This window comes from Branchiostoma floridae, chromosome 2 (assembly GCF_000003815.2).
Source record: "Branchiostoma floridae strain S238N-H82 chromosome 2, Bfl_VNyyK, whole genome shotgun sequence".
Taxonomy (NCBI): Eukaryota; Metazoa; Chordata; class Leptocardii; order Amphioxiformes; family Branchiostomatidae; genus Branchiostoma; species Branchiostoma floridae.
In genome coordinates, this window is record NC_049980.1 from 27,922,209 (window position 1) to 27,937,932 (window position 15,724).

Sequence of the window (15,724 nt, forward strand, 5' to 3'; positions counted from 1 at the left end):
TGACAAGCTTCCAAGGGGTGTGGTCATCTTGAAATAGACTCAGTTGCTAATAAAGTGGTAAGAAAACAAATTTAAAGCTTTCAATCTCAAGAGGACATATGTCTCTACCTATGTGCCAAATTCCAAATCAATCTATTAAAAAATGATTCTGTTATGAAACCACTTGCATTACTTTCTGACTCACCCTCGTATGCAGCATAGAATATGCATGAACAGAAGAACAAGCTAAGGGTTCAACTCACCGTTGTAGCTCTCAAACCTGGTGTAGAAGACCGCGGGTCGTGTCTACCTGTGGCTTGTGTTTGAAGGAATGAACGGGCAGACAAGCAACCACCCGATCTTGACATACATGGTCAGGACTTGGAGCTCGTTTTTTGAGAAAACAGCCTTTGTTCATGCATGAAACCCGGATGATCGCTTTACACTATTCACGTTAAGCCCCACTGACGGATGCATGGTCATGGTTTATTTACATAACAAATGGCCCAGAAGTTGCTTTAAGAAGTTGTTTGAACTTCAGACCAAGCCTACCATTCTTCTACCGCTACGTAACTCATTCCGTCGTAAGCAAAATATTTGTCTGCCTGTCTGTCAGTCTGTATGTCTTATGAACAGCATCTATTTAAGTTATAGGTGTTTTTTTTATGTTATTTGCAACGTTGGTAAAATGAACCTAGTGGCTTTCCATGGTGCAGGACTTCCAGTTTTCATACCTTCCTTTCCAGACACGTTATATATATATAGTTATGGTATTTTAATTGGAGCTCTTGGACTGAAGTGGCGTACTAGTTTTTGACCCCCTAGCACCTATTTTCAAAATTGCAGGAGCCGCCTTTGTGTGAGAATTTGATGTAGAATAATTAACATGGTTGTTCTGAATGATCATTTTTAAGTGAACATCATTAGTCATAAAATAAAGGAATCAGTGCGTAAAAACAAGGATATACTTTACAAGAACCCAAGGGAGGAATGTTCTGTGTAAAGTGATGAGAAAAAATGCAACAGCCTTTTTGGCTTTGATACGCCTTTAAGACTTGTTTTAAGATGTAGAAAAATATATCTGTTGTTTTAATGGTAGTCGCTGGGTGTCGCTGTTTAGCTGCGAAGAAATTAGAACGAGTGTCAAATCTATAGCTTTGGTTTAGAGTTTTTTTTATAATCTGACCCTGCACTTCAACAATGACCATGACAGAAATTCACCATTTATTTTTCGATTAATTATGATGAATTTATTCCTCGATTAATTATCATGAATTATGCACAAAAATGTATCAACATTACAAAACCAAAAGTTATATAAAAAAAGCTGAGTAAGTTATGACAATCAAGCTTTATTGACACGACAAATAGTACAGTCACTTTTGTATGACCAACTATAAACTACAACAAAAAAGAAAAAGAAAACACAATACATTGTAAGCTGGGTGTGGGTGTGTGTTGTGGTCCAGTTCTTTAAATGCTGCACGAGGAACGTTTAAACTACAGGACTATAAAGAAACACGCACAAGACACAGGCCATGCCGTTGACACGCACGGGAGCTGCTGAGTTGGGACCCTCTCTGCTTCCTTCTCTGACTCAAGCCTCTCTCTAACTGCCTTCAACTCCCAACTCCAGGCTACTTCTATGCTACTTTTCACCTACATGGCTTCTCTTTCATGCACTGATTGATCAAAGAATGTGATTTGCATTCACAGTGATCATGATGATGCTAACAATTTTCTTGGTGCCAATAAGACGACAGTGCTGTTGCAGATTGGCAGACTTAACACTTATATGAGATACAGCTGCGTCTCAAAAACACAACAAAGGCTACTAAGCATATCAGCATAACCAGGAAAACAACAATGTTAAAATCTGCGCAATTCTGCTACACTTACACCCACCCCTGATGAAATCCTGATCCGTCATCGGCGAAGTGTACGGATTTTCCTACATAAAACATACGACGTGTAAAATATAAAACATCTGCTAAAAGTTACGCAGAGCTTGAACGGACTGACTACATACGGTAAACATACAAGACAGTTCAATGTTTGTGAAACTAAACAACTAGAAACAGTTCAGTAGACATATGTGCAGGTCGGTCCATCGATATTTTAACTGTCTATAGTCTCAACGTCCTCCACTTCTCCGCTGCTCATCTTCACACCCCCAGTTCACGACCCCACTCCGTTCGGATGCCGTCTTCTACTGCCCGCGGCCTCCTGTCCCGAGTTCCACTCCCCTCACAAGTATCGTGCTATCCTCCCTCCGTCCCTTCATTGCACGGCCACAAACGTCCTCTCCACTGTCGCTCCTCGGGCGCTGTCGCACTCGCCGGTCTTCAGTGGAAGGTGTCCCGGCGACGATGCTGGCGCTGCAGGAGTCCCTGTTAGGGTGGTGACCGGAACGCGCCCGTCTGGTGGGCATGGTTATTAACGCGTGCCATGAACACGTGATCGCCAACACTCTCATGCCCGATGTGACCCATGCAAGGATAAACCCTGGAGAAGAATAGAACACACAGGCACACACACCCTGACCGTCCTATAAGACCTATAAGAAATTCTCTGACCGACCTATAGCTAAACTATGACATTGCGTTGTCTCGCACTGTCTCATCAGTGTATCTTCCTGTCTACAAAAATCCACATAGCAACATTAACATAATAACACTGCCCATCTAAATTTTGCCTTATGAAAGAAATGCTTTTCTATTTTTTTCAAACCACCGTAAACCAAGTCTCACAAGATCTAAGGACCCTAAATTGTGGGATCGGAACTTGGGTCTCCTTAGAGCCTGAACCAGGCACGCTCACTACCTTCCCTATGTAGCCCAGGAGCTAGTCTGTGGGTGCTACACAGCGCTCAACCGCAGCAATCGGTAGAGCTTCTAGCGACCTGTCTTACCGGATTCTCAAAACATTCAAGATTCTTCTAATACGGATTCTTACTCAGTCACAGTTTCCAAGGAAAGAGTGACAACCTGCTAATCAAACACCATGAATATTGCTTAATACCTAAACCCTCTGAATATTCTATATACAAAAAAACCGTCAAATTACCTCCATAGCAGACATGTAAACTTTACCACTCAATCTGGAGAAAACAATACAAGACGCCAACAACAATAACATAAAAACACGAGCGACCAACAACAAAGACGAAGAAGATTTTACCTATTCCGGGCAATGATCGGCAATGTAACCCCCGGAATGACCTACGTCAGAGACCTAAGTCAAACCCCCGAAGTCTGGGTTTCCTCAGAGATTACATCACCGTTCCTACCTAACATAGACATTTCACTCCACAATAATAACATACTCCTCTCCTCCCTTTTAAACATCTTAGCTCACACAATTCAAACTGGACTAACTCTATTGGTCCCGTATCTTTCCCAAAAAGAGAAAACACAACGTCTCCATCTGTAAGCGCGCCATTCTATCTCTCCAAAACAACCCTGGCCCTCACATAATCGACACAGTCAGACCTGCTAATAACTGACACAGAAACAACTTCCATGGATTTCATAATAAAAACATCATCACATAAATCAAAGCAATTGATCAACCTCCAAACACCCTAAGAACTTCTGCATCATTTGTGCCAGCGCTGACTGCCAAAAACAACATAGGGAAGCCATATCCTCGCTAATGACAACAACTTTAAATGTCAATATCGACAAACATCCTAAATACTTCTTGCTAAATCTAAAACAATGAAACTGAGCTAAACTCCGACAAAAACGTCAGGTAGTGGCAGACATGACAGACATTAGTGCTAATTTAGATCTTATATTGCTACTTTTCACCTACGTGGCTTCTCTTTGATGCACTGATTGATCAAAGAATGTGATTTGCATTGACAGTCATCATGATGATGATAACAATAAGGTGCCAATAAGGCGACAGTGCTGTTGAAGATTGGCAGACTTCACACTGCTATGAGCTACAGCTGCGTCTCCAAAACACAACAAAGGCTACGAAACATATCAGCATAACCAGAAAACAAAAATGTTACAATCGGCGCAATTCTGCCAAACTCACAACATGATGCTTTAGATTTTGTGATTTTGTTAACTTACAGCAGGCATCTGTAATATTTACTTCATAGAATTGGTAAATCTTGAATTATATCAAAATATACAAATGGTCCAAAGTAGTATAGTAGGGACAGGATCACTATTATTATTCAGGCGCAAGCAGGCGCAGGTCAAAGGTCATCGCCTGCCGATATTATCTATTCAGGCGCAGGTCAGAGGTCAAATATGATTTATTCAGGCGGCGCAGGTCAGGGGTCAGATATCATATATTCAGGCGGAGCAAGGTAACTACGACAACCCCACCCCACCCCAAACGAACCTCCCCCTCCCCAATTGTGAAAGACATGTCCTTATTTGGCCTGGTTCTAAGTCTCTATCGTATAAGATAAAGATGACAATGACCGTTTGATTTTTATCCGTTCTTTTATTCTGTACTTTCAAAAGTCAGCATCCAGCGTGAACTTCTGCTGTTCAGAGGAGGACATAACCCCCATCTTCTGGTACTCTCCCACCTTTTTCTCAAAGAAGTTGGTCTTTCCCTCCAGAGAAATGTTCTCCATGAAGTCAAAGGGGTTCTCGCTGTTGTAAAGCTTACTGCACATGAGTTCGCCCAGCAGCCTATCCGCGACAAACTCGATGTACTGTTTCATCAGGTCTTGATTCATCCCAATCAGCTTCACAGGAAGAGCTTCCGTCAGGAACTCTTGCTCAATCTTAACAGCATCGTCGATAATCTGGTGAATGCGTTCTTGACTAGGCTTATTGATCAGATAGCTGACCATAAGACAGGCAAAGTCGGCGTGCAGACCCTCGTCTCTACTGATCAGCTCATTAGAGAAAGTTAGCCCCGGCATGAGTCCTCTTTTCCTTAACCAGAAAATTGCTGCGAAGGCCCCGGAGAAAAATATCCCTTCCACAGCGGCAAACGCAACCACACGATCCCCAAAAGTGCTTTTCTCGTCTCCGGTCCACTTTAGGGCCCAGTCAGCCTTCTTCTTTACACAAGGTATGGTCTCAATGGCACTGAACAGATGCTCTCTTTCATGCGGATCCTTCACATAGGTGTCGATTAAGAGGCTGTACATTTCAGAATGGATGTTCTCAATGGCAATCTGGAAGCCATAGAAGCACCTCACCTCAGGCACCTGCACCTCTTTGGTGAATCTCTCTACCAGATTTTCATTCACGATACCGTCACTAGCTGCAAAGAATGCCAGGACAAGGCTTATTAGTTGCTTTATTCTAGAGTAGCTATATGTGTTGCTCAGGAGTAAAGAAAACTGCTCCGGAGTAAAATAAACTGCTCCGGAGTAAAAGAAAATTGCTCCGGAGTAAAATAAAGCTGCTCCGGAGTATGCTCCGGAGTAAGTGAGTAAGTATATTTGTTGTATGTATATTTGTCATGTACGTACGAACATATACCATCTATATGTACATGCAGTGAAACATTGCTTTGGAGTTACTATACGTGTTGCTCCGGAGTAAAAACACTGCTCCGGAGTAAAATAAAACTGCTCCGGAGTATGCTCCGGAGTAAGTGAGTAAGTATATTTGTTGTAAGTATGTATATTTGTCATGTACGTACGAACATATACCATCTATATGTACATGCAGTGAAACATTGCTTTGGAGTAACTATACGTGTTGCTCCGGACTAAAATAAACTGCTCCGGAGTAAAAGAAAATTGCTCCGGAGTAAAATAAAGCTGCTCCGGAGTATGCTCCGGAGTAAGTGAGTAAGTATATTTGCTGTATGTATATTTGTCATGTACGTACGAACATATACCATCTATATGTACATGCAGTGAAACATTGCTTTGGAGTAACTATACGTGTTGCTCCGGAGTAAAAACACTGCTCCGGAGTAAAAGAAAACTGCTCCGGAGTAAAATAAACTGCTCCGGAGTAAAATAAAACTGCTCCGGAGTATGCTCCGGAGTAAGTGAGTAAGTATATTTGTTGTAAGTATGTATATTTGTCATGTACGTACGACCATATACCATCTATATGTACATGCAGTGAAACATTGCTTTGGAGTAACTATACGTGTTGCTCCGGTGTAAAAGCACTGCTCCGGAGTAAAAGAAAACTGCTCCGGAGTAAAAGCACTGCTCCGGAGTAAAAGAAAACTGCTCCGGAGTAAAACACTGCTCCGGAGTAAAAGAAAACTGCTCCGGAGTAAAATAACTGCTCCGGAGTAAAATAAACTGCTCCGGAGTATGCTCCGGAGTAATGAGTAAGTATATTTGTTGTAAGTATGTATATTTGTCATGTACGTACAAATATATACCATTTATATGTACATGCAGTGAATCATTGCTTTGGAGTAACTATACGTGTTGCTCCGGAGTAAAAACACTGCTCCGGAGTAAAAAAACTGCTCCGGAGTATGCTCCGGAGTAAGTGAGTAAGTATATTCGTGTTAAGTAACGCATACGTATTTGCCATGTACGTGCCTGTTATGTAGACATATATCAACACAACAACACAAAAGACAGTAGTGTACGGTGATCCTATCACTTGACGTGTATAAAAAATATATCAAGGAATTCATAACCAACGTATATTTCGTCCTATATGTGAAACATGGTATCACATCAGGAAAGAAAAGTTGTACTGCAAACGATATGGCGACCTCACATTACTTCAGGACGAGGTAACCATATTTTTTCATCAGTGTCTGTTCTGAGACCCAGTTCTTGCTGTGTACAATCTCATTACTGTAACGAGGCAACGCAGCGAACTCTATTAGATAAAACTTTTTGCCAGCGCGCTTCGTCTGTGAGGAACATCGCCTGGCTGGTGAGGTAGTGCGATGGACCAGTCTCGATAGAGTGTCCACTCCTCGTCGTCACCGCTGTGGTAGCCGCTGTCGTAGCCGGTACGTTCACTTTCATCAGATGATACCGTCCCGGAGGACACATCTGTCCCTGTATCACTCTCGGAACCACTTTGGGCGCTGTCGGTTTCTGATGTGGAGTCTCCCTGCTCGGAGCCCAGCACAGATTTGGCGTCTGAGAAGCTTTCTTCATCTTGTGACGCCATCGAATCTTCGGAACCAACCGTGTCCGTGTCGTGTTCAGATGACACGTCGGAGTCGTCAAAAACATCGCGTTCCCGGTAAGAGCCCGTCTCGGCATCAACGACGACTTCTCCGGAGGCAACACCTGACTTGTCTCGGTGTTTTCTTTCCATATGACGCTCGAGGTTGAACGCACGATCAAATTCCCGAGCACAAATGTCGCAGACGTGAGGCATGCTTTTTGTCCGGCGGACCGAAGGAAAATGTCCCTAAACTTAAATGCGCGACAAATATATGTGTGCACATCAATATCTTATCACTTTCCTTCTGTGCACCGGACGAAAAAGTATGCCTCACGTTTGCGACATTTGTGCTCGGGAATTTGATCGTGCGTTCAACCTCGAGCGTCATATGGAAAGAAAACACCGAGACAAGTCAGGTGTTGCCTCCGGAGAAGTCGTCGTTGATGCCGAGACGGGCTCTTACCGGGAACGCGATGTTTTTGACGACTCCGACGTGTCATCTGAACACGACACGGACACGGTTGGTTCCGAAGATTCGATGGCGTCACAAGATGAAGAAAGCTTCTCAGACGCCAAATCTGTGCTGGGCTCCGAGCAGGGAGACTCCACATCAGAAACCGACAGCGCCCAAAGTGGTTCCGAGAGTGATACAGGGACAGATGTGTCCTCCGGGACGGTATCATCTGATGAAAGTGAACGTACCGGCTACGACAGCGGCTACCACAGCGGTGACGACGAGGAGTGGACACTCTATCGAGACTGGTCCATCGCACTACCTCACCAGCCAGGCGATGTTCCTCACAGACGAAGCGCGCTGGCAAAAAGTTTTATCTAATAGAGTTCGCTGCGTTGCCTCGTTACAGTAATGAGATTGTACACAGCAAGAACTGGGTCTCAGAACAGACACTGATGAAAAAATATGGTTACCTCGTCCTGAAGTAATGTGAGGTCGCCATATCGTTTGCAGTACAACTTTTCTTTCCTGATGTGATACCATGTTTCACATATAGGACGAAATATACGTTGGTTATGAATTCCTTGATATATTTTTTATACACGTCAAGTGATAGGATCACCGTACACTACTGTCTTTTGTGTTTGTCGATGTAGGTTAGACATCCAGGTAATAAGATACGCCAAAAATAGTTACTCAAGCAACTGGATATGGTTTTGATTGGTTTACCTATAAGAACCATATCCAGTTGCTTGAGTAACTATTTTTGGCGTGTCTTTTGTGTTGTTGTGTTGATATATGTCTACATAACAGGCACGTACATGGCAAATACGTATGCGTTACTTAACACGAATATACTTACTCACTTACTCCGGAGCATACTCCGGAGCAGTTTTTTTACTCCGGAGCAGTGTTTTTACTCCGGAGCAACACGTATAGTTACTCCAAAGCAATGATTCACTGCATGTACATATAAATGGTATATATTTGTACGTACATGACAAATATACATACTTACAACAAATATACTTACTCATTTACTCCGGAGCATACTCCGGAGCAGTTTTATTTTACTCCGGAGCAGTTTATTTTACTCCGGAGCAGTTTTCTTTTACTCCGGAGCAGTGTTTTTACTCCGGAGCAGTTTTCTTTTACTCCGGAGCAGTGCTTTTACTCCGGAGCAGTTTTCTTTTACTCCGGAGCAGTGCTTTTACACCGGAGCAACACGTATAGTTACTCCAAAGCAATGTTTCACTGCATGTACATATAGATGGTATATGGTCGTACGTACATGACAAATATACATACTTACAACAAATATACTTACTCACTTACTCCGGAGCATACTCCGGAGCAGTTTTATTTTACTCCGGAGCAGTTTATTTTACTCCGGAGCAGTTTTCTTTTACTCCGGAGCAGTGTTTTTACTCCGGAGCAACACGTATAGTTACTCCAAAGCAATGTTTCACTGCATGTACATATAGATGGTATATGTTCGTACGTACATGACAAATATACATACAGCAAATATACTTACTCACTTACTCCGGAGCATACTCCGGAGCAGCTTTATTTTACTCCGGAGCAATTTTCTTTTACTCCGGAGCAGTTTATTTTAGTCCGGAGCAACACGTATAGTTACTCCAAAGCAATGTTTCACTGCATGTACATATAGATGGTATATGTTCGTACGTACATGACAAATATACATACTTACAACAAATATACTTACTCACTTACTCCGGAGCATACTCCGGAGCAGTTTTATTTTACTCCGGAGCAGTGTTTTTACTCCGGAGCAACACGTATAGTTACTCCAAAGCAATGTTTCACTGCATGTACATATAGATGGTATATGTTCGTACGTACATGACAAATATACATACAACAAATATACTTACTCACTTACTCCGGAGCATACTCCGGAGCAGCTTTATTTTACTCCGGAGCAATTTTCTTTTACTCCGGAGCAGTTTATTTTACTCCGGAGCAGTTTTCTTTACTCCTGAGCAACACATATAGCTACTCTAGAATAAAGCAACTAATAAGCCTTGTCCTGGCATTCTTTGCAGCTAGTGACGGTATCGTGAATGAAAATCTGGTAGAGAGATTCACCAAAGAGGTGCAGGTGCCTGAGGTGAGGTGCTTCTATGGCTTCCAGATTGCCATTGAGAACATCCATTCTGAAATGTACAGCCTCTTAATCGACACCTATGTGAAGGATCCGCATGAAAGAGAGCATCTGTTCAGTGCCATTGAGACCATACCTTGTGTAAAGAAGAAGGCTGACTGGGCCCTAAAGTGGACCGGAGACGAGAAAAGCACTTTTGGGGATCGTGTGGTTGCGTTTGCCGCTGTGGAAGGGATATTTTTCTCCGGGGCCTTCGCAGCAATTTTCTGGTTAAGGAAAAGAGGGCTCATGCCGGGGCTAACTTTCTCTAATGAGCTGATCAGTAGAGACGAGGGTCTGCACGCCGACTTTGCCTGTCTTATGGTCAGCTATCTGATCAATAAGCCTAGTCAAGAACGCATTCACCAGATTATCGACGATGCTGTTAAGATTGAGCAAGAGTTCCTGACGGAAGCTCTTCCTGTGAAGCTGATTGGGATGAATCAAGACCTGATGAAACAGTACATCGAGTTTGTCGCGGATAGGCTGCTGGGCGAACTCATGTGCAGTAAGCTTTACAACAGCGAGAACCCCTTTGACTTCATGGAGAACATTTCTCTGGAGGGAAAGACCAACTTCTTTGAGAAAAAGGTGGGAGAGTACCAGAAGATGGGGGTTATGTCCTCCTCTGAACAGCAGAAGTTCACGCTGGATGCTGACTTTTGAAAGTACAGAATAAAAGAACGGATAAAAATCAAACGGTCATTGTCATCTTTATCTTATACGATAGAGACTTAGAACCAGGCCAAATAAGGACATGTCTTTCACAATTGGGGAGGGGGAGGTTCGTTTGGGGTGGGGTGGGGTTGTCGTAGTTACCTTGCTCCGCCTGAATATATGATATCTGACCCCTGACCTGCGCCGCCTGAATAAATCATATTTGACCTCTGACCTGCGCCTGAATAGATAATATCGGCAGGCGATGACCTTTGACCTGCGCCTGCTTGCGCCTGAATAATAATAGTGATCCTGTCCCTACTATACTACTGTCCAACACCGGATAAAGAATGAATCTTGAATAGAAACGCTAAATCCATTTAACATAACAAAACGTAACATGACAAAATGTGTGTCAGTTTTCATGACAATAGAGATCTGGCCAACGCATGGTAAAAACAAAATATGCATGCCATCAAACATAACTTCGTAATTAGTCAGGAATGATCCGTGGGCGACCAATGAGCAGAGTACACGGTATGGCCACACAGATGGCGATGATGTACAGGATCAGGCTCAACCTGTCGAGGACGTTAGCCAACAAAGCGTACTCTGCGACTTCGCCATCGTCATCACCACGGCTCGCCTGTGTCAGGGCGTCGGACAATTGCCTAACACTGACCTTCAACTCATCCAGTCTCCCAATGATGGCAGTGCCGACCTCATTTCTTGTGTCCAGAGAAGGTTTGTCATCTTCGGATGATGCGCCATCGATGTGCATGTTGAATAAGGGGATGTCGCATCCTTCGGTGTCGTCTACTTTGTCACTTGTGCTGGGTCTTGTTGGCTCTTCACTTTTCAGCTTCTTGGTCAAGTCTCCCATTAATAAGGCCCTGAAGCGATGAGAAGATAGAATCACGTTAAGAAGCATATTACGAAAAAGGATACTTTAGTATCTGTAAACCATAAAGGTTATTTGACCAATTTTCATGGATTTGAACGTTTGCCATACCTTGCTATGTTCTTCAGGAAGAGCGTCCGCGCCCATTTTGGGACAGGTCCCTTCTTGTCGTGTATGATGATGATGAAAAGGGTCGTCAGCATGAACAGTGCCATCAGAGCCATGCACACAATGATCAGCATAGCTGGAAGAATAGGACATGACACTTGTAATAAGCACTAAAGTAGCCAAAAGACGCAATGACGCTTATACGTTGACAAGTGATATCGCTTATGGTACATGCGTATACTACGTACATACGTGTTACATATTTGTCTGTAATGGAAATATTCTAAGCGATGACAATAGGTGTACACTACGTCTTTAACAAGTCACAAAGATCGCGCGATCTCAAAAGACATTGGAATTGTCATATATGTAATCTGCAGGCCGATTTAAGCTTCTCATGAATAAACAAAGGTTCAAATGTGTCTTACGAAAAATGCTACACTATAGTAGATCCTTGAAGATGTTTAATTCTCTCATCTAAGCTCTGTGACTTACGACGCGTGTGATTGCGCTGTTACTGAGTATCGATAAGTCAACTCACCGATGAATGGCAGCGCACTTGACACAGGTAGGAATCCTGTGACGACCACCAGCGACACCACCATGGACAGAAGAATGGTGACGCCGAAGCCAATCCTGTCGCCTTTGTCGATGGGCATGATGAAGGTGATGATCATGAGGACGATGAGGATGAGGCAGGGAGAGATGGTTGTGGAGTAGTGGTAGGTGGGGTCTCGTTTCAGAGTCATAGTCAGACAGGCCGTGTGGTCGATGGCTGAAAGGGTCGTTTTTCCTCGCCACTCTCCGGTGACAATGTCCGCCTCGTTATTTTGGCAGGTCAGGAAGTTCGTGTCTCTGCGTGTTGTTGAATTGGAACATTCTTGAAAAGAAAAAAAAGGACCTGCATTCAAGGACCTGTATCAAAAGGCAAGCACCAGTAGTCTGTATGGAAAGTCAACAATAAACAGTAACATGTATGTAGTTGGTATGTTCACCTTGACGTTGGTTTCTTTCAAGGTCACTTTTCATTGCCAGAGATAGTGTTTCGAAATTATTTCACAATGTCGATGGAGGACTCAAGTTCTGAATTGAAACGTGTGTTTTCCTAGGTGGGTGGGACATAAATAAGATGTGTATTCCATATCGCCCTCGGTCACAGCGCTCCCGTGGCTGTTGTTTGCCATCCTACCCGGGGTCGGGCTGGCATCTCGGGTGTTGTTTCTATGTGAATGTAAGATGTGCAGAAGTGTTCAGACTTACATACCTATTGTGTTAACTTCTCCGACTTGCCAGCACACCTTACACGTCATGTTGTCGTGCGGGAAGAGGAAGGGGTCCAATGTACACGTCGTGGTTGTTAGTGATGTGATCGGCCAGGTCACGTCACCGGTACTATCCAGTCTTACCTCAGTCTTTGGGAACCCCCCGCTGTAATCCGTGTCCGCGCTGGTAGAAAAAATAAGATTTGACTTTGAAAATGACACTATTCAGGAATCTTACTTACTTCACTAGTACATTGTTGTGGCATATCTATCCACCAAATGACTCTACAATGACTGCCGATATCTATTTAGTGTTTCTATTTTGCAACTTGTAATTGGCTGTCCATGATGAGTCTACATATGTACATAACCTTCAGTAAAAACATGCATACGTGCAGCAAACATATGGACAACAGTTTTGTGAGATGACTGATTCCCAACCGATTGCTGTCTCACGAATTGAAATGGACATAATAAGAGATTTTCACAAAGAGTGGTAATTTTTGTTTTCAATAAAAATAATTTTTCTATGCTGTTACGTCACCAAGAGATCAAATTTTGATCATAGATAGCGCCAATACGGCATTTATCGTTCTTCTTTGTTCTTGGCTGGATGTCCGTCGTGTAAAATTCGGGAGTGTTTCGCGCACGTTCTGGTAATTTTTCTTTTGCTTGGGAATGACTTAGCAGAGATTTTTCCATGGTCTGAGGCTGAATCGTGGGTAGGTTGGAAACTGGCTGTGAGTAAGTTAGCAGTGGTTATGGTGTGGTTAAGATTTAAATTTGACTGCTGACTTATAACCAAACACCAGCCAACCGAGCCAAACACCAGCAGATCACTGGCCAACCCATTCCAGACCAGCCGTTCAGAGCAGAATGCTTTGAACATTTCAAAACATTCAGATGGCGCAGACGAACACCAGCCGAACGCTAGCCGACTACAACCGACTTAGCTCCGGAATCACTCCTAACCATAGTCAGGAGAGAGTCGTAATCCAAATTCGGCTATGTTTAACCTAGGCATAAGAAAGAAATATTGAAAAAGAAAAACTTTTGCATCACTGTGAAGTAATGGCACCCATCGTACTTCTGATGAGTTAGACCATAGGATATTTTGAGTAGCGAATGAAGACAAAATAAAAGAAATTTACTTTCTCTGCAGTGTCAACGTTGGTTTCCAGACCTGGTCATCAAGGACAAGGGGAACAAAAGACCGACCATATTCTTCGGGATCCCACTGCAACCGGTTGTCTCTCCATGTCTGTAACATACAAAAACAACAGGCCCCATACTATATTCCAGATGGACTTATAACTATAACTATAATATGCATGCATATGTAAAATAACTTCTTTCGAGCTATTATTGGAAATAGATTTTTCATATTTGTGATCCATCACGTGAGCAGGCCATGTGCTCGTTCTATGCCTTTACAATCGTAATAAGTTGTATATCATTTGAAAGGATATACATGTATTATACATTAACATTGAAGCAGAAACAATGGAAATATGATCAAAGTTGATATTCATATGATTGACATTTTGGGCCGATTACATAGGGATAGATAAAGTATGCAATTGTGCTTTCTCTATACATGTGGTAGTACCGGTGGAAACCTTATCTATAAGGCAAAAGCAACAGTGGTTGCACCATCTGGAACTGTTGCATAACATTTCCTAATTAGCTTAATAAGTTTTTGTTTTTATACCGTTAGTCTTCACCGTTCTTCAGAATTTTTTCATTGTAATGACAAATAACTGATATATTGTACCTCAGAGAATGAAAGGAACAATGAACTTACGTATTCAGCCTTAAACGATGTTACTATTTGTTCCGATTTTTCATCCTGAAAGAAATATACATAAAAAGACCGTTATTACGTATAACATTTGCCACCTTGAAGGACGGAAGTCTTACACATCGGCAACTGGTAGTAATACACATTGATTAAAGTCATTTCTAATGTTAACATAAGTGTGGATGAAAAATACAGGTGCCTTGTTGTAAAGATAGGCAATGTCCCGACTTAGATACTGCTGTCGAATCTACCAACACATGCTTTGCCAGTTGCATTCCAGTATCCATGGCAAAACAACATTTGGAACTTCTGCCATTTGGTATTTCCCCCTTACCAGGTTGATGATGTTGACAACATATGCCTTTATTTTCAGTCTAGTTGTTGGAGCCAACTCCTTGACGTAGACATCCGCGCTCAGGAGTTCCTTTTGGAACTTGAAATTGTAGTCGACTGCAACACAAATATTACTCACAAAATTGTCATTAGCCTGTACTTGCATTCTAGATTACTATAAGCTTATATTACGGGTAACTGCACTCAGAGATAACAGACTCTATTTCCTTGATATCAATACGTCTGTCACCATGGTTACTGGAGGTGTGTCAGATACCTTGTGGTGTTCGATTACACCATGTAACAACTGACAATTAGGAGAGAGTGGGGGGGGGGGGGCTGGTCGTTATACACAATGAATGTGTTGGTGAATTAATAAACAGAGCAGTGGTTTGTTAGGCTAGACAATGTAAAGGTAAACAGTATCCATTTCCTTGCAAATATTACCTTTCTAGTAATTCTTACCTTCGCAGTCTGGTTGCCGTGTGTCCCAGTCAGCATCTCCTGTTGTGTTATTAATAACACATTTTGCTCTATTAGGCGAGGAGTCTTCTCTGAACTTGAATCCTGTATCACATGTGTAGGTGATAGTTTCACCTGGCCAGTAGAACTTCAGAATGGGTTTTCTCTTTCCAAACTGGGGGTTGCCGGGATCCTTGCACCCTTTAACTGCAGGGACGAGAAAGAAGGGAAATTCCACTGTAAAGATATATGTACAAGTCTTTCCTGCCGTCATCCATGAGACCTTTTAACCTGTCATATCTTTCTCTGACTACCATGTATGAATTTGACTTGACGACAACGACCCTAAGTTGCTATGATTTGTATTGACGGGTATAGGCGTCAAAGTTAATTTTCTCATTTAATGTTACTTCTTATTTTATTTTATTTGATATGTATGTAAATGTATATCTGGGGTTACCCCCCAAGGCACATTGAAAAGCGCCTAGAAAAGGCGATATGTTAACCCT

At 42.6% G+C, this 15,724-nt stretch overlaps 3 protein-coding genes across 3 annotated transcripts; 1 reads left to right on the forward strand and 2 right to left on the reverse strand.

The window, feature by feature from the left end:
- Nucleotides 1–4,365: 4,365 nt before the first annotated feature.
- On the reverse strand, nucleotides 4,366–7,067 carry LOC118409123 (ribonucleoside-diphosphate reductase small chain-like). The gene is made up of 3 exons (XM_035809990.1): nucleotides 6,962–7,067; nucleotides 6,460–6,478; nucleotides 4,366–5,264 (listed from the first exon to the last, which is right to left on the reverse strand). The coding sequence occupies exons 1-3, from the start codon at nucleotides 7,065–7,067 to the stop codon at nucleotides 4,460–4,462; spliced, it is 930 nt and encodes a 309-aa protein (XP_035665883.1). The 3' UTR covers nucleotides 4,366–4,459.
- Nucleotides 7,068–7,605: 538 nt separating this feature from the next.
- Nucleotides 7,606–10,451, forward strand: LOC118409124 (ribonucleoside-diphosphate reductase small chain-like). Its single transcript, XM_035809992.1, has 3 exons — nucleotides 7,606–7,711; nucleotides 8,335–8,353; nucleotides 9,553–10,451. The coding sequence occupies exons 1-3, from the start codon at nucleotides 7,606–7,608 to the stop codon at nucleotides 10,355–10,357; spliced, it is 930 nt and encodes a 309-aa protein (XP_035665885.1). The 3' UTR covers nucleotides 10,358–10,451.
- A 234-nt stretch (nucleotides 10,452–10,685) lies between these two features.
- On the reverse strand, nucleotides 10,686–15,489 carry LOC118409125 (5-hydroxytryptamine receptor 3A-like). Its single transcript, XM_035809993.1, has 8 exons — nucleotides 15,219–15,489; nucleotides 14,755–14,870; nucleotides 14,424–14,468; nucleotides 13,771–13,880; nucleotides 12,622–12,803; nucleotides 11,899–12,237; nucleotides 11,361–11,493; nucleotides 10,686–11,241 (listed from the first exon to the last, which is right to left on the reverse strand). The coding sequence occupies exons 1-8, from the start codon at nucleotides 15,487–15,489 to the stop codon at nucleotides 10,842–10,844; spliced, it is 1,596 nt and encodes a 531-aa protein (XP_035665886.1). The 3' UTR covers nucleotides 10,686–10,841.
- Between the last annotated feature and the right edge of the window lie 235 nt (nucleotides 15,490–15,724).

Coding starts and splice junctions, on each gene's coding strand:
- LOC118409124 (XM_035809992.1), top strand. CDS start 7,606: ATGGCGTCACAAGATGAAGAAAGCTTCTCAGACGCCAAATCTGTGCTG.
- LOC118409125 (XM_035809993.1), bottom strand. CDS start 15,489: ATGACGGCAGGAAAGACTTGTACATATATCTTTACAGTGGAATTTCCC. Junction 12,804..13,770: donor ACGTTGACACTGCAGAGAAA/GTAAATTTCTTT, acceptor TTTTTCTACCAG/CGCGGACACGGATTACAGCG. Junction 11,242..11,360: donor TTCCTGAAGAACATAGCAAG/GTATGGCAAACG, acceptor TCATCGCTTCAG/GGCCTTATTAATGGGAGACT.
- LOC118409123 (XM_035809990.1), bottom strand. CDS start 7,067: ATGGCGTCACAAGATGAAGAAAGCTTCTCAGACGCCAAATCTGTGCTG.